General features: G+C 33.7%; 2 protein-coding genes across 3 annotated transcripts in view; one reads left to right on the top strand and one right to left on the bottom strand.

The window, feature by feature from the left end:
- The window catches only part of LOC117684422 (uncharacterized), a 339336-nt gene that overhangs the window by 59757 nt on the left and 257505 nt on the right, over positions 1-22074 (bottom strand). The window contains exons 16-17 of one of the 2 annotated variants that reach the window (XM_066067797.1): positions 18487-18681; positions 14315-14520 (exon numbers count right to left, since the gene is read on the bottom strand). The exons of the other annotated variant lie outside the window; for it this stretch is intronic. Coding sequence (XP_065923869.1) covers positions 14315-14520; positions 18487-18681 — 401 coding nt within the window. The remainder of the gene's footprint in view (positions 1-14314; positions 14521-18486; positions 18682-22074) is intronic. 2 annotated transcript variants of the gene reach the window in all.
- LOC136270286 (integrase/recombinase xerD homolog) lies at positions 4324-8261 on the top strand. Its single transcript, XM_066067526.1, has 2 exons — positions 4324-5852; positions 7131-8261. The coding sequence occupies exons 1-2, from the start codon at positions 5837-5839 to the stop codon at positions 8141-8143; spliced, it is 1029 nt and encodes a 342-aa protein (XP_065923598.1). The 5' UTR covers positions 4324-5836; the 3' UTR covers positions 8144-8261.

Below are 22074 nucleotides of genomic sequence, written 5' to 3' on the forward strand. Positions count from 1 at the left end.
TCATCAATGCAAACGTTTTCTTTTCTACATTGCCTAACAAAATATGTCTCCTTCTCTAAATATATTGCATCAAAGTTTAAGTACTTTGGCCCCTTAAAATCCTTAATTACGTCATAAATGGGTGTGAAAATGATTTTACCTGATAAATATTGCTACAATCAACAACTTTGCTTCTATATTGCATTACAAAATTTTGATCGTTTTTAAGTTATTTGTAATAGAGTTTACGAGTGTCTTGGCCCCTAATTTAAGGGGCCAGCCCCTTTTTCTTGATTTTGTTGGAAAGAACGTTTAATTATCTACTACTTGTGTTAAATATGTCTTAACAAAATATCAACTGATAAAAAGATACAGATGAAAACGTATGAAAATTTTGAATGAAAATTCGTACTCAATTTTCGAGCCCAGGCGAGCGCCAAGAAATGGCGCCACTGGCGTAAAACAACATAATAGTGCACAACTTCAAACTATAGACTACCTATCCTGAAAATTTCATAGTCATATCTCTGATAGTTTCTGAGATCAGCTCTGCACAAAATAGTTCGTGAAAATGTGCAAAATGGCCGATAAATCGGTACCGGAAGTGACGACAGGAAAAATCTCAAAAACGTATGAAGTTTACATCAAGTCCCATCTTCTGTGAAAAAATGATTGAAATCGGTCGAATAGTATTCGAGAAATCGCGTGCACAAAATTTGTGGAAAAAAATAATAATAACTAGATATGACCTCGTTATGAGTAACGAGTAGGTCATCCGTCCGATTTTTTTTTTTTAGATAAAATGATACCATGAGATATCGATATAATTTCAAAATTACCCCCCCCCCCCCAAAAAAAAATAAAAATTTGAAGATAAAGAATAAAAACCCTAATTACGTCATACATGGGCCTGACGATGACTCTTTCAAACCGATAATGTAGAGATGAACAACTTTGATTTTTATAATGCATAACAAAATATTTATCGTTTTCAAGTTATTCGTAATAGAATTTACGAGTCTCTTGGTCCCTAATTAAAGGGGCCAGCCCCTTTTTCTTGATTATATTGGATAGAACTTTTGATTCTCTACTACTTTTGTTCTATATGTCTTGTCAAAATATTAACTGATAAAAAGATACTGATCAAAACATATGGAAATTTTGATTCGATATCTGTACCCCATTTTTGTGCCTAAGCGAGCTCCAAGGAATAGCGCCACTGGTACAAAACAACTAAATAGTGCACAACTTCAAACCATGCTCTACCTATCCTAAAAATTTCAAAGTCATATCTCTGATAGTTTCTGAGATCAACTCTGCACAAAATTGGTCGTAAAAAATTACAAAATCGACCGTAAATCCGGACCGGAAGTGACGACGACAAAAAATTCAAAAACATATAAAATTCAGATAATTTCCCATCATCTGTGAAAAAATTGTTCAGATCGGTTGAGTAGTTTTCGAGAAATCGCGTGCACAAAATTTGGAAAAAAAAAATAATAATAAACAGTACGAAAACAATAAGGTCTTCCGTTGGAAACGGAAGACCTTAATAATAATAATAAGAAATCGTACGAAAACTATAAGGTCTTCCGTTGGAAACGGAAGACCTTAACAATAAGGTCTTCCGTTTTCAACAGAAGACCTTAGCTAGATCGTTCTCGTTGCGATTTACGACTGGGTCTTTCGTCCTTATTTAGAATAGAGGAGATAAACCCATCATTTAAATGTAAATCTAAGCAAAAATGAGTGAAATTTTGTTTCGTCGGTTGAGTCTTGAACCCGGGTCGCCTGGGCGCATGTCCACGACTCTCATGATTGAGGTACTCGGACTCTCGCTTCAGGTCGTTGATGCTAAATATCTCGACAGTGCGTCGATCGATTTAAAAACAAATAAAATATTCTGATTCAGTAAAAATGTCACTATCAACTCAGCGTAAAAATATTTTTAAAAAAAATGAAAAATTCGATTGTCTTAAAGTTTTCTACCGGTGGTGACCGGAAGTGACGCAGGACGTTTTTACGACCATGTTGCACCGGAGAAATGGTATTTTTATCATCAGTAAAATTTGATGCCCTTTATCTTTACTCGTTTTTGAGAAATGTCGCAGACACTTTTAAAAACCGTTTAACGACAATAACTTCCGACCGGAAGTAAATTTTTTAAAAAACTGTCAAAGCGGTACAAACTTCAGATAAGGAGGCATCAGCCCTGAAAATTTAAAGAAATTCGAACAAGCCACATCCGAGAAATCGCCTGCACATAATGTGTAAGGATAAAAAGAATAACTAGATCTCATTACTATTAACGAGTAGGTCTTCCGTCCGATTTGGTTTTTTTTTATGATACGATGAAACATCGATACTCTCTGCCAAATCTGAAATCTTCTTGAAACTATGTTTTTGGTCTCGGGGCCGGAAACGAACAAGCGGAAGTCATTGATGGAAACAAAAGCTGGTATTTCTTGTACATTTGCCAAGTGTACATCACTGTTTGTCAGGCTAGATGAAACACCAAATAAAGTCTGTGAAACTTGTTAAAACACGGATTGTTTGAACCCTTCCGGTGAGTACTGGAAGTGATGGTTGACAAAATAAAACCCATTTAACACATTTTCAATCAATTGTCTATCATTCATAAAAGGTTCGTGTCTTAATCACTTACTGTGACTTAAATCTCGTGGGTATCAAATTTGTAAAAAGGAAAGCTACCTATAATATTTGAAATATCTTAAGTAGAATAAGTAGAATATGTTTGCTTATATAACATTGTATAGTTTATATAGATAAGATTTTAAATTAATATATTCATTCTTGTAAAAAAAAATATTATAAAAATTATTTTCTAAGTGCTTCCTGTGACGACCGGAAGTTGCGACGAATCAAACAAAACAATGTAAACACAGATACATGTATAGGGCTTTCATCCCACAATGTTTGGTAGTTCAAGTCGTCACCGTTTTTTAGATCTCTTGGAGTCAAGTTCTTTTGTCTAGGGACAAGAAACGGACAAACGGAAGTGCTCATTGAAAATAAAAGATAGTATTTCTTATACAATGGATAACTGTACTTTATTGTTCATTCTACTACAGTTATTGCCGAGATCAAAGAGATGCCGCGGACATTATTCTCCAATATACCACGAACGTCATCAGTAAATTATCAGATCAGAAATACATATTTGTCTCGCACTGACCATAAAAGCACAACTTCAAACCGTAAAAAGTTTTCAAACTTTGTCAATTTCACGTGTTATAGTTCCAGTCAAAACGATGCGTATTGCCTCAAATGTTAATTTTTAAGAGATCAATGCGGCTGTTCCTAGCACCTCCCTAGTACATTTTCACTGCGTGTTTTTACTTAAAATATATAACGTGTAGTAGTAATAATCGTATTTAATTGCCCTTAAAATATTAGGAACATGATTCAAAGATATTTTATAAAAAAGTAAAGAGTATTAAAAATCCAAAGAAAAATTCTGCATGTGATTCCTTTGATCGATACACATGTAAACATTACTAACAAAACCATTAGGGTTACACGGAACAGCCGTCAAAATGACCTAGATCGTGTCTCTATAAGATATCTCATCATAAATAGAATGTTTGTGTTTATTTAACATGGAATAGATGTCATATGTTTAATAATTTATACTTATATTATATATATCAATTTTTGTTAAAATAAATTAAATTTGTACAAATTTTTTTTGAATTGCTTCCGTTGACGACTGGAAGTTATGACGAACAAAACAAAATGGTTTAAAGACATCTACAAATATAGGTCCGTAATCCTACAAAGCCTGAATGATCAAGTTCTTATCATTTTTGAGATTTCAATGTCACAATCTTGTTGTCGGAGGACAGGAAACAAATTTTGAAAAATATCAAAAGAAAACTTCGAGATATTATCATTTTCTATTATCCCTGCAAATAAAAGAAAATCTGTCGAGCAACTATTTAGAAATCTTGTAGACAATAAAAAAATGGGGAATTTCAAAATTCCTACCCAGTTTTAGCGCCCAGGCGAGCTCAAAGTAATGGCACAATTGGCGTAAAAGAACATAATAGTGCATAACTCCAAACTATAGTTAGGCTTTCCTGAAAATTTCGTATTCATATCTGATAGTTTCTGAGATCAGCTCTGCACAAAATAGGTCGTAAAAATAGAAAATCGACTCTTACTCGGTTCCGGAAGTGACGATGAGTCTCTCTCTCATTCCACGGAATATGGGCGATTCGGGTGATGAAATGAATATAGACGTAGATAAATTACCAAAAGACAGCACAGGAGAAACTTCTTCACTGGAAATTTCGGACATCGTCAAACTTCACGGGAGTAATACAGTCTCAATTCAAGACGTTCTCGGGACAATTGAAAGCGGAGCAGTCAGAATCTATTTCGAAGAAACTCAAAGAAAACTCTCTACATAAGATTAAGTCTGTAGGTAACCGAGTTCAGTTTGAGTTTAACGCCGATTTGTTAGAAGGTTTAGAGAAATTAGAGTCGAGAGCGTTCGACTTGAAGGATTCCGAGTCATTGAGCAGTATTTCCGAGTTAAGTAAAAAATTGAAAACTCGTCAGAAACACATACGCATAGCCGACTCGTCACCCGCCGGATGGAAAACCGTCAACGAATATCTTAGACACCAAAAACAGAATAAGAGATTTCAGCCATACGGGACACGCAAAACACCTCCAGCGGCGGCAGCGGGATCCCCAGCTAAACTGGCTTTTCCTGGTGTTTCTAATTCTTTTCAGCCCTTTCCTGCGTTTTAACAGCAGCAACAACAGCCATTTCTCTACGGCCAGGGCAGAACCAAACAGTCAAGGAGGCAGCCTATGCCGTATGACGTCTGTTTCAACTGCTTCGCAACAGGGCACTGGAAGTCCAACTGTCCAAAGGGAAAGGCCACACAAAGTCAATGATAAGTATACAGGTTGTTTAAATTGTGTTGAGGGAAAAAGTAAAATGGAATGTAGTATAAAACATAGTTTAAAAAGACATTTAAAAAAATGGGAAGACATTGGGGCTTTTCAATATATATTGAAAGTAATTTATTCTGGTTATGAAATTCCTTTTGTCTCTATTCCATCGCCGATGCTGGTTCGAAACAATAAATCTGCAACAAACAACGCTGACTTCGTCACATCAGAAATATCTGAATTAAGTAAGACAGGTTGTGTTGTAGAAGTTACATATAGACCATATATTGTAAGTCCTCTCAGCGTAGCAGAGAACAGGTCGAAAAAGAGGTTGATACTAGATTTGAGTCGACTTAATAATTATGTGAAATATGAAAAAATTAAGTTTGAAGATTTGAAAACAGCTATGGATTATTTTGAAAAAGATTGTTATTGCCTAAAATTCGATCTCAAATCTGGCTATCATCATATAGATATTTCCGAAAGTTTTCAGAAGTACCTCGGGTTTTCATGGAATGATAAGTATTATTGATATACTGTCCTGCCATTCGGCTTGTCATCTGCTCCATTCATTTTTACGAAATGTCTTAGACCTATTGTCAAATTTTGGAGAAAGAGGGGTATAAAAATAGTACTTTACCTAGATGATGGTTTTGTATCTGCTCCATCAAAACAGGAATGTTTGTCAGTTTCTGAATTTATACAAAACAGCTTATCAGAATTCGGACTACTCATCAATTTTGACAAATCGATATTTTACCCAACACAGAATCTAGAATGGTTAGGAATTTTGTGGGATTCAAAGTCTTTTTCTATTTCAGTGCCCACAAGACGGATTGATGACACAGTTTGTTTATTACAGAAACTAGTAAACAGTTTTCCTAGAGTGACGGCCAGAGAGTTAGCGAGAGCGGTGGGAAAAATTATCTCAATGTCACCGATTATGGGTAACATATGTAGCATAATGACAAGATTCTCTTCAATTGAGATAGCATCTAGAAAGTCATGGGATGATATTATTGTAATCACTCACAAAAATGAGGTTCTGAACGAATGTAATTTTTGGCTACAATGCATATATTCTGAAAAAAACACGGTATTTAAAAACACCGACTAAGAAAAGTGTCATAGTTTACTAAGATGCGAGTAGGTTAGCTTCAGGAGCTTACACTGTTGAAGTTGATTCAAAATGTTTTCATTTAATGTGGAAAGAGTCTGAAAAGAGTATGAGCTCTACTTGGAAAGAGCTGCGAGCCATCGAACTAGCGTTAGCTTCTTTTAAAGATAGTTTGGTGAACAAAGACGTAAAATGGTTCTGAAAAATCACTGATAACCAGAGTTGCGTAAAAATTGTACAGTCGGGTAGTATGAAACATCACTTACAATCTCTTGCCTATAATATTTTTAAGATGTGTGTAGAACAAAAAATTTCAATCGACATTCAGTGGATACCCAGACTAGAAAATGAGAAAGCCGATTTTCTGAGTAATATCATTGATCATGATGATTGGGGTGTTACCGTAAAATTTTTTGAATTTATTAACAACTTGTTCGGAAATTTTACTGTTGACAGATTTGCAAATTATAATAATTGTAAGTTGGGACGGTATAACTCAAAATTTTGGAACCTTGGCTCGGAAGCTATTGATTGTTTTACACAAAACTGGGAAAATGAAAATAATTGGCTAGTACCCCCTGTTAACCTAGTAGTTCGCGCCATTAGACATCTAATAGCATGTAAAGCTTTTGGTGTTTTGATTGTTCCAAACGGGCCCTCTGCTGTTTTTTGGCCATTTATTTTCGATAAAGAGATGATTTACAGGTGGTACATTAAAGATGTTTTATTATTCCATGAATGTACTGACATACTTATCCAGGGTAATAACAAAACATGTTTGTTTGGTACAAAAGATTTTACTTCTGGTATACTGGCAGTAAAGCTGGATGCAAGATCTTAAATAAAACGTTTGAGGTTTGTTGATAAACTCTTGATGAGTTCAGCACGTCAATGTAGACATTGTGGTGTATTGCAGATGAGCTCGGTCCTGGTATACTATGGTATATAGTTAATAAATGTTAGATGTATTGCAGATGATATAAGATCCTGATACATCTATGAATTCAAGGTGCATTGCAGTTGATGAAGGATCCTGATGCACCATGAGCCGAATTTTGTGTTTTTTTCAAAAAATTAATTGTCGTATTCCGTTGATTACATTTTTCAGATATATTCAAAACGGGAAGATGGTCTGATAGCGCACGGATTGAAGATCAGCGGTTACAACGATTAAGGGATATGTTACCAACTTTCTGTCTTAAATCAAGAGCAGAGAACACGTTAACTCAATACAGGTACGCATTCAACGCTTTCTGTCGATGGTGCGGCGCTTTTATACCTTCTATTTCAGCGTTACCCGCAGCAGACGAACAAGTGGCTCTATATATAATCTCGATCGCTAAAGATTACAAGTCATCAAGTAAAATTCAGTTAGCAATCCATTCTATAAGTTGGGCTCATCAGTTAGCAGGATTAAAAGACCCATGTGAATCAGCTTTAGTGAAACTAACAAAAGAGGGCGCAATAGGAGAGACTTCCAAGCCTGTTGTTAAAAAGGAACCAATTACACCAGATCATTTGAAGTTACTGGTTCAGAGATACAAATCGAACAATTTGTATAATATGCGTACTTTATGTATGTGTCTATTGGGTTTTGCAGGTTTCCTCAGATTTTCGGAACTTGCAAATATTAGACTTATGGATGTTTCATTTAATGATGTTTGTATGAAAATTAATATTGTCAAAAGCAAGACAGATGTTTTTAAGGAAGGTCATGAATTGTGCATTGCTAGAACTCACGGTGACACTTGTCCTGTACATACGTTGGAAGAATATATATTATTGTTGGGTGTTGAAGTTAATTCTTCAGATTATCTTTTCAGATCTCTGACATTCTGTAAAAATGCTAATGTTTATAAAGTTAGAAGAGATAATCGCCCTTTGTCTTATACCAGGGCACGCAAAATTGTCTTACATGCTTTTGGAGAAATAGGGTTAGATAAAAGTAAATTTGGTCTTCATAGCCTAAGATCAGGCGGGGCCACTGCAGCTGCAGCGGTTGGTATTAACGACAGATTGTTTAAAAAGCACGGGCGGTGGAGGTCAGAGAAAGCTAAAGATGGTTACGTCAGAGAAAGCATTCAGGATAAATTATTTGTAACTCAAAACTTGGGTATTTAAATTTTCACATGCAAGTCATTTTATCACTCTTCTTTGTCTTTCGAAATAAGTAAACTGCACTTCAGAGCGCTTCACATCCTAATATACGTGTTTGTGTTTTATTTTATAAATTATTTATGTTCGTTTAAGTGGAACGAATAAGAATATAAATGTATTTATTAAAGGTTCAAATAACACGTGTTCGTGTTTATTTACACCTGTAATCTATTGGTTAGTTGTTGGTCACCTTGTCAGGTGACATTTAAATATTCATTGCACGGGTTTTAACTGACCGATGTTAGCGCGGAAAGTTATATAGCCATTCAAAGGCTCTTTTCAGTGCAGATAACTTAATTCCCACCCACCCGCCCTTGCTTTTGATATTTATTGGAATATTATGTTAAAATATTGTTTTATTTTGTAGAAATGAAGATAAAGAAGAAAACTATGTATTTAGATTTGTGTAATTTCATGAATAAGTAAACTGCACTTCGGAGCGCTTCACATTCTAATATACGTGTTTGTGTTTTATTTTATAAATTATTTATGTTCGTTTGAGTGGAACGAAAAAGAACATAAACATCATTTGCATGTACATTTTAGCAAAAATGAGTGAAAAATAACTTCGGCACTCGGGACTAGAATCCGGGTCGCCTAGGCAAATGTCCACGATTCTAACGACTGAGCTATTCAGACTTTTGATTCAGAACTTTGATCCTTATAACATTTCGAGAATGCGTTGATTGATTTTAAAACAAATTACATATTCTAAATAAGTGAAAGGGTCACTATCAACTATACAAAAAAATATATATATATAAAAATAAAGTTGAAAAATTCGATTGACAACCGAAAGTAACGACGGGCGTTATTATGACCATGTTGCAACAAGACAACGGGATGTTTATCATCACTGAAAATTTCAGTCCTCTATCTTTACTCGTTTTTAAGATCTCTAGCCGACAAAATTGACTTTTATAGATCGTAAACGGGCAATAACTTCCGAACGGAAGTGACTATCGCAAATGGAAACAGCGGTACAAACTTCAAATGCCGACACATTAACCCTAAAAATTTGAAGAAAATCTAACAAGCCATCTCCGAGAAATCGCCGGCAAAAAATTTGTATCACAAAAAAAATTAAAATAACTAGATACGATCTCGTTACAAATAACGAGTTTATCTTCCTTTCAATTTTTTAAACGATACGATTAAAATATCAATGAAATTTCAGAATTCCACCTCAGCCCCTCCCTTTCAGATAATGTATACGATTGTCAATATCCTTTAAAATGCTTAACAAAGTGTTTTGCTTTTTTCACATACAGCACATTAAAGATTTAAAACCTGAAGACGGAAGACCCTAATAAGAAAATTGAATAAGAAACAATAGATAAATAGAAATAATAACAACTAGATCTCGTTAAGAGTAACGAGTAGGTCTTCTGTCCGATTTTGTTATATGTGATACAATGAAATATCGATACTCTCTGTCAAATCTGAGATCCTGGTGAAACTAGATTTTTTATCTCGAGACCGGAAACGGACGAACGGAAGTGATTAATGAAAATAAAGCTAGTAGTTCTTGTACATTTACCTATTGAACATCATTGTTTATCATGCTAGATGAAACACCTAAAAAAATCTGTTAAACTTGTTAAAAATAGGAATTGTTTGAACTTTTGAGCACCGGAAGTGACAGTTGACAAAATAAAACCCGTTAAACACATCTTCAATTAATTGTCTATCATTCATAAAAGTTTCATGTCTCAATCACTTACAGTGACTAAAATCTCGTGGGTATCAAATTTGTAAAAAGAATAGTTACCTAGGATATTTGATATAACTCACCGGAAGTAGAATATGTTTGCTAATTTAAAATTGTGTAGTTAACATAGATAAGATGCATTGATATATTAATTGCATGTAAAATATACAAAATAAGGAAAAAATAAAATTTAAGTGCTTCCGGTGACGACCGGAAGGGACGACGAATCAAACAAAATAATGTAAACATAGATTCATACTTAAGGCTATTATCCAACAAAGTTTAGTTGTTCAAGTCGTCACCGTTTTTGAGATCTCGTGAAATCATTGTTTTTTGTCTCTTGGCAGGAAATGGACAAACGAAAATGCTCAGTGAAAATAAAAGTTAGTATTTCATGAACATTAACAACAACAACTGTACTTTATTGTTTATCAATTTTACTAAAATTTTCAAAGAAAAACTGTTAAACTTTCAAACAGCTTGCTTTGTTTAAACTGACGTTTAAACGAAGTGACGGTTGACATAATGAAAGTGGTTTAACACATTTTCTATCAAATGTCTATCATTTATCTAAGTTTCGTGTATTGATCGCTTGACTTTCTAAGATCTTGTAGGTAAAACATTTATATATAAATGGCTATCTGAGATATTTGAGAAATCTCACTGGAAATAGAATTTTTTGTTTTTATTTAACATCGGATACATGACATGTGTAGGGATTAATACTTATACTTCAATTCTATATGAAATAAATTTAATGCAAAAAAAGAATAATAATAGTTTTTGAAGTGCTACAGGTGACGAATGGAAGTTATTACGAAGAAAACAAATAGTTTAAAGACATCTACAACTAAAGATCTATAATCCTACAAAGTCTGAATGCTCTAGTACTTATCATTACTGAGATCTCAATTTTACAAGCTTTTTGTTGCGGGACAGGAAACGGACGACAGGAAATAAACTTTGGAAAAAAATGAACAAAATGGCTGATAAATCGGTACCGGAAGTGACGACACAATTTTTATCAAAAATGTATTAAGTTCATATCAAGTCTAAACATCTGTGAAAAAACTGTGGAAATAGAACAGTTTTCGAGAAATTGCGTGCACAAAAGTTGTGGAAAAAATAATAAGAAAAAGAAGAAACAGTACGAAAACTATAAGGTCTTCCGTTGGAAACGGAAGACCTTAATAAGAATAGTGAAAAAGAAACAATAGATTAATAGAAGGGTCTTCCGCGGAAGACCCTAACTCAATGCTTGTTGCGAGCAACAAAAGATCTCCCGTTTAAGTGCACCATAAAGTAAACTATAGGGTGATTTATTCTCTTCAATCAGTTTTTAACACGTCATCAAATTCTATTTAACCTCTATCTATACTACTATATTAAAATAATAGACTCGAAGTTTTGGGCTTTAATACCGATAAATCGGAAGAGTGCTGTCTTTTGTTTTATATAATTCAAACATCATTGGTAATTGAAGATTACCAATTCGTTTTTATTCTTTTTCAATCAGGCTTCGTTAATTAATAATCAACGAAATTAACTCAAAAAATTCCGGTAATTGTCTGAATTTTTGGGATTTTACAATCTAGCGGATGTGCATTACATTCACGCTAAATCACGAGGAGCTCTTTATTTTATGATTCCAAAATATCACATTTGCATGGATATACTTGGAAACGATAAAACAAATGCGTGTTATTTTTTATTGGAATTTTTTTTTCTGTTCATCAAAGAAAATACGGGAGATAACTCTAACACAGTGCATTAATTATAAAAAAAATCCCGAGAGTTTCCGAATGTCAACCTGGTGTGTAAAAAACCTTGTTAAAATATGTTCAATTCTGCAATTCTAGATTTAAAGTAAATCCACCCTCCTGTGACGTCATACATTTTACATAAACCATGAATTCATTAAAATTCTTGCAAGTAGATTTGTAATTTCTATGTTATCATAGGTGCACATCAAAAACTCAAATCATTGTTTACTTGGAGATATTTAATAAGCGTTTTTCATCCTTATATTCGACATAGTTCAATAATGACAAAGGGAAATAACTCTTTTCTACTTTTCTCTAAGTGATATATCTAAATGCTATAATTTTTCTAATGTAAACAATTTTTTCTTTTTTTTTAAATTAATTTTAGTTTTCTGGCATAGTAAGCAAAAAAATTTAAATAGACAAACAAGTATTCATCCACTTATATTTAATTTTTGAACAAAAAAAAAGTGAGATTTTCAGATGATAATTTCAGCCTTTGGTTTTTATTACCTTACATCTTAAATAGTATGGATACATATATATTTTATTTATATTTTGACGAAATTCAAGTCCAATAAGTTAAAAAAAAGTTAAGTTTTTAACTTTGAACCCATGATTTTATAGGTACGGAGTTACCTTAAAATTTTCGAGAAAGGTATTTACAGCTTCAAAATGGTTTGTTATTCACAATTTGACTGTTATTTTTAATGCAGCTTTATCACTTTTCTCCAAAAACGTTTTGGAGTGATTCTGCAATTTTCTGCTTCATAACAGCTTTATGGGAGACATTTTAACTGTGGTGAAGGCCTTTCCCGAGACACAGATTAGGGCAGTATTCCAACTCAACAGAGTGTAGTGAAATTAATAGCATTACTTTAGGCTTGAAATTTGGTTATGCAAATGTCAACAATATACGGTGGTTCGTTGTATCTATTTTGTAAATGTCCGACATCATATATAATGTCAACCCGTGCGTGCACAATTAAAGAAAAAATATTCGGCACTCGGGGACTATAACCGGGTCGCCTGGACCAAGTCCACCACTCTAATAACTGAGCTACGCAGACTCTCGCTTCATGTCTTTGGAGCTCAAAATCTCGTGAAAGCGTGGAACGATTTCAAAACGAATTTCATTAGTTTTGAAGTTTTTAGAGCGTCTCTATCTAATAAAAACATAAAGAAATTCAAGCAAAGAAAATTGAAAAATTAAGGTTTTTCATTTCCTTCCGGTTACAACCAAAAGTGACGGCCGATGTTCGAATACGCAAGAGAAACTGCGGCTAAAGACTCTCTACAATCCCTGAAAATTTGAAATTTCTATCTTTAACACTTCTGGAGAAAAATCGTGAAAAAGCAAAAACATAAAATCAAAAATATCTCAGGCAGGAAGACACGACCAAAAAAATAGACCAATAAATTTCATACAAATTGTGTGCTTAATAAGATCTGAAAGTTTCATTTAAATCGGCTAAAGCATCTTTGAGAAAACGTTAAAGATAAAAAATAATCATAATAGGGGAGAAGAAACAATGCAGTAACAATAAGGGCTTCCGTTGGAAACGAAAGACCTAAATAATAGCGAAAAAGAAAAAGAGCAGTAACAATAAGCTCTTAAGTTGGAAACGGAAGACCTTAAAAGATTAAAAAGAAACAATAGAATAATAGAAGGGTCTTCCACTGAAGACGAAGGACCCTAATAAGAAACAGTACGAAAACAATAAGGTCTTCCGTTTCCAACTGAAGGCCTTTATTAACAATCTGATGGAAGATGAAATAACAAAGTTTGTGCTTTTAACCTACATGTAGAATATGAAAGATTCTTAGGAAAACATGGAAAGGAAGAGATTAAAGAAAACGGTCTGGTTTTTGTGTATTTTTTGTGTGCAGAAACCAACCTAGTCACACGAGGTACAATCTTCCCTGGCATAAGAATATTTATAAAACCACCTGGGTATCTCCTGACCATCGTACGCTGAACCTATTAAAGCACGTATGTATGAGTGGAAAACTTAAAAGATCACTGTAACATATGTAAAAACAATGCAGGAAGCCGATGCTGCACTTGAGCGCAGCCCTCGAGCAAAACGATACATGATTTAAAAAATATTCTTAAAAAGAGAAAAGACTTAAACATAATTACATTTTGCTCGAGGCCTGTGCTGATAGTTAATTTTTTTTGTTTCATGACGAGTTTTAGTGTTTTTGGGTTGTGGCGGATAGTGCAATAATTCTCGCAATGTAATACATGTAATTCATCGAACATGAAATTCCCTAAGAAAAATTTATCTTGACGTACTTTATAAAAAATTTCAATTCACTTTTATCATTATAATGAATATATATGTGATAATTTTATTTTCAATTTAGGTCCACCGTAAACTCTTTTTAGTCCACCGTATACTGCTGATTTATTTTTTCATTACTTTTTTTTCGAACTTGTATGTTTTATATAAAGGATTTACATTCAGACTACATAGTTTTTGCTTTTGGAAACGATTTTTTAAATATTTGGTTCTAGGTGATATTAACAACATCATACTGTTGTTTTGATTTCGTTCATAGTATTGGCCCTCAGATGGTATCGGCCCGCCCCAATCATTCGAGCTAATACCAAGGACGAGATGAAAGGAACAGTGTGATATTCTATATAAATGTTACCTTGAATGATAATGTTGTGGAGCTGAAACTCCTAATGGCAAACATTCCTGGGCGTATATCCCTACATTTGTCATCTATTGCTTTTGCTATCGTTGTATTATGTGTAACCAGCATATTTTCAAAACCACCTTTACAATTAGATGCCAGATGGTCTTCAGTCACATATTGAACTTCAAGCTTTGCCTTGTAGGATGGAACCTCGTACACTGAAAAAAATCCAGCAAACTGTTGTCTTTAGATTAAAATTCTTTTCTGCAAGATCCTTGGAATAATCTTCCAGTAACAAAACATGAGTGTCTACAATGTGTAAACTATGAAGCATTAAACAATTTCTTTCTCGAAACACTGTATTTTGTACAAGAAAAAAACTCGATAGTTATCTTCTAATTTTTGGCAAGAGCATAGATAATTATCGATAATATGGCATTTAAATACATGTTTTTTTAAAAACACAGTTATGTCTTAACTTTGCAGAATTACATTTCAATAGTGTTCTCCCCAAAAAAATATGATGGCCGTCAAGTTCTAGAATGGGGGAAATTTTTCTTAAACGAGCCTAAAGTTGGAGAATATTTTAATTTCTAAAGTTATTGCGTTCCATATATAAATAGTTGATTTTTAAGTATTTAGTCTACACTTTGAAATGCAATAATTTTGATATTGTCTCGTAAAATAATTGAATTCAAGTAGCAATTATTAAGGTCTTCCATCTTCAGCGGAAGACCTTACCGTTATTCTAAGTTTGTTTACCTTTCTTCTATTATTTTTTTTGGTAGTCATCCCTCAGCTATTTCTCAACCGAGTTTGGTAAATTTTCCGAGAAAGATGTATTTTGTTAATTGAACTTTGCATCCGATTTCACATCCAAAAAATTCACTTCCGTTTGTAAGTTATTCTCTTTTTCATGCATTTTCGAACATTTATGTACATTGATTTGTCCGCGCATTTTCTCAAAAAGTGTCGGATACTTTAAATTTGTATGAAATATAGAGTCATATTAAGCTTACCTAAACCGAAGGATCAAATGAGCTTTTCTGAACACCTGTTATCCGTCTGTTTGTCTGTAAACTTTCACATTTTTGACTTTCTCTAGAACCACTGGGCCAAATTTTACCAAACTTATTACAAATTATCCTTATGGGAAAGAGATTCTCTATTGTTAAAATAAAGTGAGAAACGCTTTTGAAAAGAAAAAATAATTACAAAACAGTGAAAATAGGGTGTGTGTCTTAAAAAATCTTCGTCTCCCAAATCACTGGATCAGAAATGCTATTATTTATACCAAAGCTGGTATGTATAGTGAGGATTCTAAATTGTGAAAATTGTAACCCCCGGACTACTACTGCGGCCCGTAGAGGGGTTCAAAATTTAACATAGAAATACGAAGGGAAAATGTTTAAAAAAATTTAAACTATAGTGCTACAATTTTTTATTTTACTATGCAAGCATTCTTAGATAGAGTAGATTCTAAATAGTTAAAACAGTGACCCCAGAACCAAATCGAGAACCCGAAGGAGTTTGAAGTTTAACATAGAATAATATATGGAAAATGTTTGAAAACCGTTCCAATCTTTTCATAGGTACATGTAACAAACAATCAAAGTTTTGTCATTTACAGCTACACAAAACAAATAAATAATTTCTCTTCCGTAATGTGTAACAAAATATTAATTAAATAATGATATGGATTAAGGAGTCCTGCCCATTTGGGCTCCTAATTTGAAGGGCAGACCGTTTCCTTTCATATCAAATGAAACCTCTTAAGCTTGTAATTTTAAACACATTTCCTTTAAAAAATGATTTTCAAATCTTTATGGCTTTGTTGTTGTTGAGATATCTGGAAAATAACGTTTTAGGGGTGACCCTCAATTTCCTTAAAGGGATCGTTTAAGCTAATTTTAATAGAGCATACTGTTCACAACATTATTCTGTACATATTCTCTTCGATATTGCTTTTCAAAATAGTTTTGCTTTTTGAGATATAAAACATTAAAGATTTGGTCTTTTTTGTTCTGATACAAAGATATCTGATGAATATTACAAAATATTCTCTCAAATATTCCAAGGTTTGACAATACATGAAACAATACATATTTTTGGACATCATATCCTAAGATTTAAGATGCAACAACTGACTAATATAATCCTAGGCTTCAACTGATTAAAGTTAACAAAATTCTAAAATATACAACAAATAATTTTAAAAAGTTTTAACAAGTTCAACAACTGACTAATCTTATTATCCTAGGCTTCAACTGATTAAAGTTAACACAATTCTAAAATATACAACAAATAATTTTAAAAAGTGAAAGGTCACTGTCACCTTCATATGAGAATACTAAATATTCAAGGACTTATAAGAAATTGAATAGCAAAGTAACTAAGCATATCAGTGTATTTCTTAAAAAGAAGAGTTTTAAACATTTTCCCCATATCGTTCTATGATGGTAAAAATAAACTTTGTATTTTTTGAAAAAAAAATAATAATCGGGATCGGAGTTTCTTCTAGGCATTTGATAATATAGAATTAATATATATTAATCAACTAAGATCATGCGAAAAATAATCCCCAGATGCTTATGCGTTGACGTAAAATCTAAAGTACAATCTTGAAATGCTCAATATGGAAAATGTAATTTTTTTTCGTTGTACCAAATAGGACAGCTTTTATTTTTTAAAGGTTTTAACTTCGAAAACCATTGTTTAGACTTAGTTTCAAACTCTGTTTTGGACAAATCACGAACAAACGACCATGCATCATTATACACCATGGCTTGATGGCTTTGACTATAAAGTCGAAATACTCAATATTAAGTTGATACACAGTGGAATGGTGAAGTAAAAACAACTTAAGAAACAGATCATTTAAATGAAAATAATTGTAAACATATGTAAGTACCACATGCTCTATTATTTTACCTACACAACTCAATAATGATACAGATATATAATTTGATAGTAAGTATGGATCCCCCTTTTTTTTTATAAAGGAAGTACATTCACTATCTTCCAGGGTTTAGGAAATTCTTTCAAAGAGCGATTAAACAATAAATACACACATAGGAGTTGAGATGGGAAAAAGTAGCCTTTATTTTATCGCTGATATCATCTGGTTCTAATGTGTTATTTATAGGATGAGTAGAATAAATATCAATAACATCTTGTTTTGTGATTTTAATTCAATCAAAAACATAATGGGAAAGGGGAAAATTCTGGCGATGTTGGTTTCTTGTCTAATGAAGATGATACAGATGAAAATTTTGTTAAAATATCTTAGGATTAATCCATACTGAATTAAGTGCATCTCATTTATATCAACATTACACGATGAAGCTTCGAATTCGGTAACTGAAAGCAAGTAACCAAAATGTGACTTAATTACAAAGCTTACACATTCAGTCATCTTTCCAGACCTAACTGTTAACATCATTCAGATGACTCCATGACAAATGTTAATCTAAAGCAAATGCCTGTACACCGTATTGAAAACATACGTACAATGATTTATATTATAGGATCTAAAAATTGAAGTCATTGTACATGTGTTTATGATATTGCCTAAGAAGCAGTGCATTATGTATTTGATTGCATATCTAAAAGGATTCTTCAACTTTATGTATATTTTGAATATTGGATTTGTATGTACCCAATGTAGGAGTATACATATGTACCGTTCTTTGAGTTTTAAATTTAACTATTAACAGCTAAGATGCATCAACTGACTACTTTTTTATCCAATACTTGCTTATACAAGCTTTGTTCAAATTTGTATTTCTGGTGCAGAGGTTCTTGAATAGATGATTATTAAGACACACACCCTATTTTCACTATTTATGATTTTCTCCCTTTCAAAAACAGTTGAGCCCTCATAACCCGAAATATGCTTTTACAAGTTTGACTTTATTTGGCTCAGTACTGTATTTACGGGGCATCATTATGAAGCAACACAAGATATTTAAAATCAATTCGACATACCATATCGAAAACGAGTCTGGGAAAGGAAGAGGGACAGAATGACTGAAAAATAGCGATAAAGACAATACCCCCATAGTTAACGACACATTATTCCCTCTACAAAGAGTTGCACAAGGGTATTAAAAAAGTGGTTCACTAGAATATCTTAGACTCGGCAAAAGTGACAATCATTATAACATCTTACTGAAAATACTTACAGAGACAATATTCTGGATTGGCTGTAGGGTACCATTTATTGGCTACTGAGCAATTGTATTGTTTGGAGGTAGTTCCATCAAAATACACATGCCCACTCTTACAAACATAGGTGCATGTTACATCACCACCTACCCTATCACAACTTCTCACAGCATTGGATGTAGGGCGCAAGGTTTCTTTGAAACAACCTTCAGCTGAAATGGTAAATGAACAAAAAAAATTTGATTGCAAACGAACTCAAAATAATGTGTAAACAAAATAACACTAGACATTATTATACAAAAATATTGCAAGGCTTCAAGGGCGACATATCAAAATATTTGCCTCGAGAAGGTAACAGAAAAACCCTGGAGTGTTATGTCGCTCGATGCTGAAGGAAGATGGCAACATAACACTCCATGGCTTTTCTGTCGACAATGGGAAAATATAAAAATATTCTAAAACACCAACGACACGAACAACAAGAGGCCCATGGGGCCACATCGCTCACTGAGCAACAATGGCTTTATATGGGTGTTCAAGGGATACGGTGCCATATGGCCACTCGGTAGAAAAAAAAAAAAGAATACCATAAAATAAACTGTATCCAAATTTTACACTTATTTTTTAAATTTCTAGCAGCAAAAACGATCTCCGTTTAGACTGAAAATGCACAGCGACTTAACAAAGCACGTTGCAGTATAATCAACCATTAGGTAGAGATCGTACCCCATTACCAATAGAATGTACGTATAGTATTTATTATATAATATTTTGCTTATTTTGCGCAGGTAAACAATTAACTGTCTGATTTACTAAAGTCTATATTTGATTCGATACGTAAAAATTCAAAAATAAAGGCGATATTTCCTCTCAAGTTAAAAAGCATCAACGAAATTCAAAACAACGTAAAAACACGGTCACGAGTGAAAATGTCAACGCATTGAAAGATTTAACCTCAATTCATTTCACGAAATCGGCACAAATATGTTAAGCATGTATCAGGTACCCCTTCGCACGAAACTGTTGCACAACAAGCAAATACATCTTTGTCAGTCAAACAAAGAACTTTCGTTTTCGATATAGAATACCGAACCCGAAGTTATAAACTGATTAGCCGCGATTATCTCTATTTTTATTTTCGTAAATTACTCAAATTTGAAACAGAATTTGACTCAGTAGTTCTTTAGAAGAAGATTTTTTAAATTGCAACCCCCCTCTTTCTACAGTTTCGAGGTTTTCTCCGTTTTAAATAAAGATCAGTCTTTCATTTCTGCAATTTATAATCACTTTTCTATAGGGATGCTTTGTGCCAAATTTGGTTGAAATTGGCCCAGTGGTTTTAGAGAAGAAGTTCAAAATGTGAAAAGTTTACAGACGGACAGACAGACAGACGGACGACGGACAAAATGTGATCAGAATAGCTCACTTGAGCTTTCAGCTCAGGTGAGCTCATAAAGTAAAATATATTCAATTTTTTCAGACGACAACAAATTAAAACGAAATATGGAAGGAGAAAAAAAAAATTCTTGGTAACGAGGATAAATAAACACAAAAATAAGTCCAATGCCAAAACAATTTTATCTAAAGCTCTATCGCCCTACCGGGCTCTTCAGTAGATTCATACAAAGTATATATATATATATATATATCACAGAATAAAATCAGCAACACTAGGCATCTTAAAAGTGTCGGATCTAATATATAGATACAAAGCCCAGTAAACTGAATATATAAAGCACTAAATGGCTAACGACACGAACAATTTATATTGTCAAATTATCAGGACAACCAGTCTTTTTTTTTGGGACAAAAGAAATATATTACATGGGTAAAAAAAGAAAATCTAGCACTACAAATAAAACTACTAAAGAAACTATATACAGAACAACAACTTCAATTTATACAGTTTTGATCACAGTCTTAGAACAGGTGTCGGCAGATCGCTCTAAAACATTCATCGGCTGTTAACTTCACGCCTGATTGAGGTAATTAGCTAATTAAAATTGACGTCCGAGTTAATACAGAACAATTTAAACCCCTGTTGTAACTCGTACGGCGCTAATGATTTAGATTTGAATTATTTAATTTAATTTGTATTGGAAAAGAGTGAGGTTAAAAAAGAGAACAAAAATAATAAATTAAAGATAAACAATTATGAAAAAAAAATCTTTAAAAATTGATTGATGCTTTTTGATTAATAAAAAAGATAGTTTTTCTCATAAATTAAACAACTTAAAGTATCTCTGAATTGAATATATTGTCCTGACATATTGATTTCAAGAAACTGTTCACCGGTTCTCAGTGAATAGCTCTTTCCGTTTAGAACCCGACGTAATTGATATGCTGGATAATTGCAGGCGAGAGTGAAATAACAGTCATGGGAGGGCAATATGATTATTTTTTTTGAAATACAACTGCTACCGGTAGGGCAATATAATGAATTCAACAAGCTTGAATCTACAATACCTGGGGATGCTTCCACACAAAATTCAGCTTTTCTGGTCGAATGTTTTTGAAAACAAGATTTTATAAAATCCATCAATTTTTTAATAATTCTAAATCATCTTTCAAAGCCATTTATTTTTACAAACAATTATCTTCACTTAAGGATGGTTTGTGCCAAGGTTAATCGTAATTAGCCCAGTGGCTCTAGAGAAATAGTGAAAAGTTTACGACATTGACGACTACATCGGATGACAAGAACAAGAGGCCCTGGTGATAGGTATTAAGACGCTGGTGATGGGTATACTGGCCCAGGTTATGAGTGTTCAGACTCTGGTGATGGGCACAAAAATTCTGGTGATACCTACTCTAACCCTGGTGATAGGTATGGAGATCCTGGTGATGGGTATACTGACCCTTGTTATGAGTGTTCAGACCCTGATGATGGGCACACAAACTCTAGTGATAGGTATAATGACCCTGATGATAGGTATTGACACTCTGGTAATGGGCACTCAGACACTAATGATTGGTACTCTGACCCTGGTGATAGATTTAGAGACCCTGGTGATACGTATACTGACCCTGGTTATGAGTTTACAGACCCTGGTGATGGGCACATAAACTCAAGTGATGGGCATAATGACCCTGGTGATAAGTATTGAGACCCTGGTGTTGTATACTGACTTTGGTAATGGGTGTACAGACCCTGGTTATGAGCACACAGACTCTGGTGATCCGAACTCTGACCCTGGTGATAGGTATGGAGACCCTGGTGATGGGTATACTGACCCTGGTTATGGGTGTACAGACCCTGGTGATGGGTACACAAACTCTATTGATGAGCATAAAGACCCTGGTGATAGGTATTGAAACCCTGGTGATAAGTATACTGACTTTGGTGATGTGATGATCACACAGACTCTGGTGGTACCTACTCCGACCCTGGTGATAGGTAAGGAGACCCTGGTGATGGTTATACTGACCCTGGTTATGTGTATACTGACATTGGTGTTGAGCACACACACTCTAGGGATGGGTATAATGACCTTGGTGAAAAGTATGGAGACCCCGTTGATGGTTACACTGATATGGTTATGTGTATACAGACACTGGTGATGGGCACACAGAGTCTGGTGATACGTACTCTGACCCTCATGATT

Source organism: Magallana gigas, chromosome 7 (genome assembly GCF_963853765.1).
Source record: "Magallana gigas chromosome 7, xbMagGiga1.1, whole genome shotgun sequence".
Taxonomy (NCBI): Eukaryota; Metazoa; Mollusca; class Bivalvia; order Ostreida; family Ostreidae; genus Magallana; species Magallana gigas.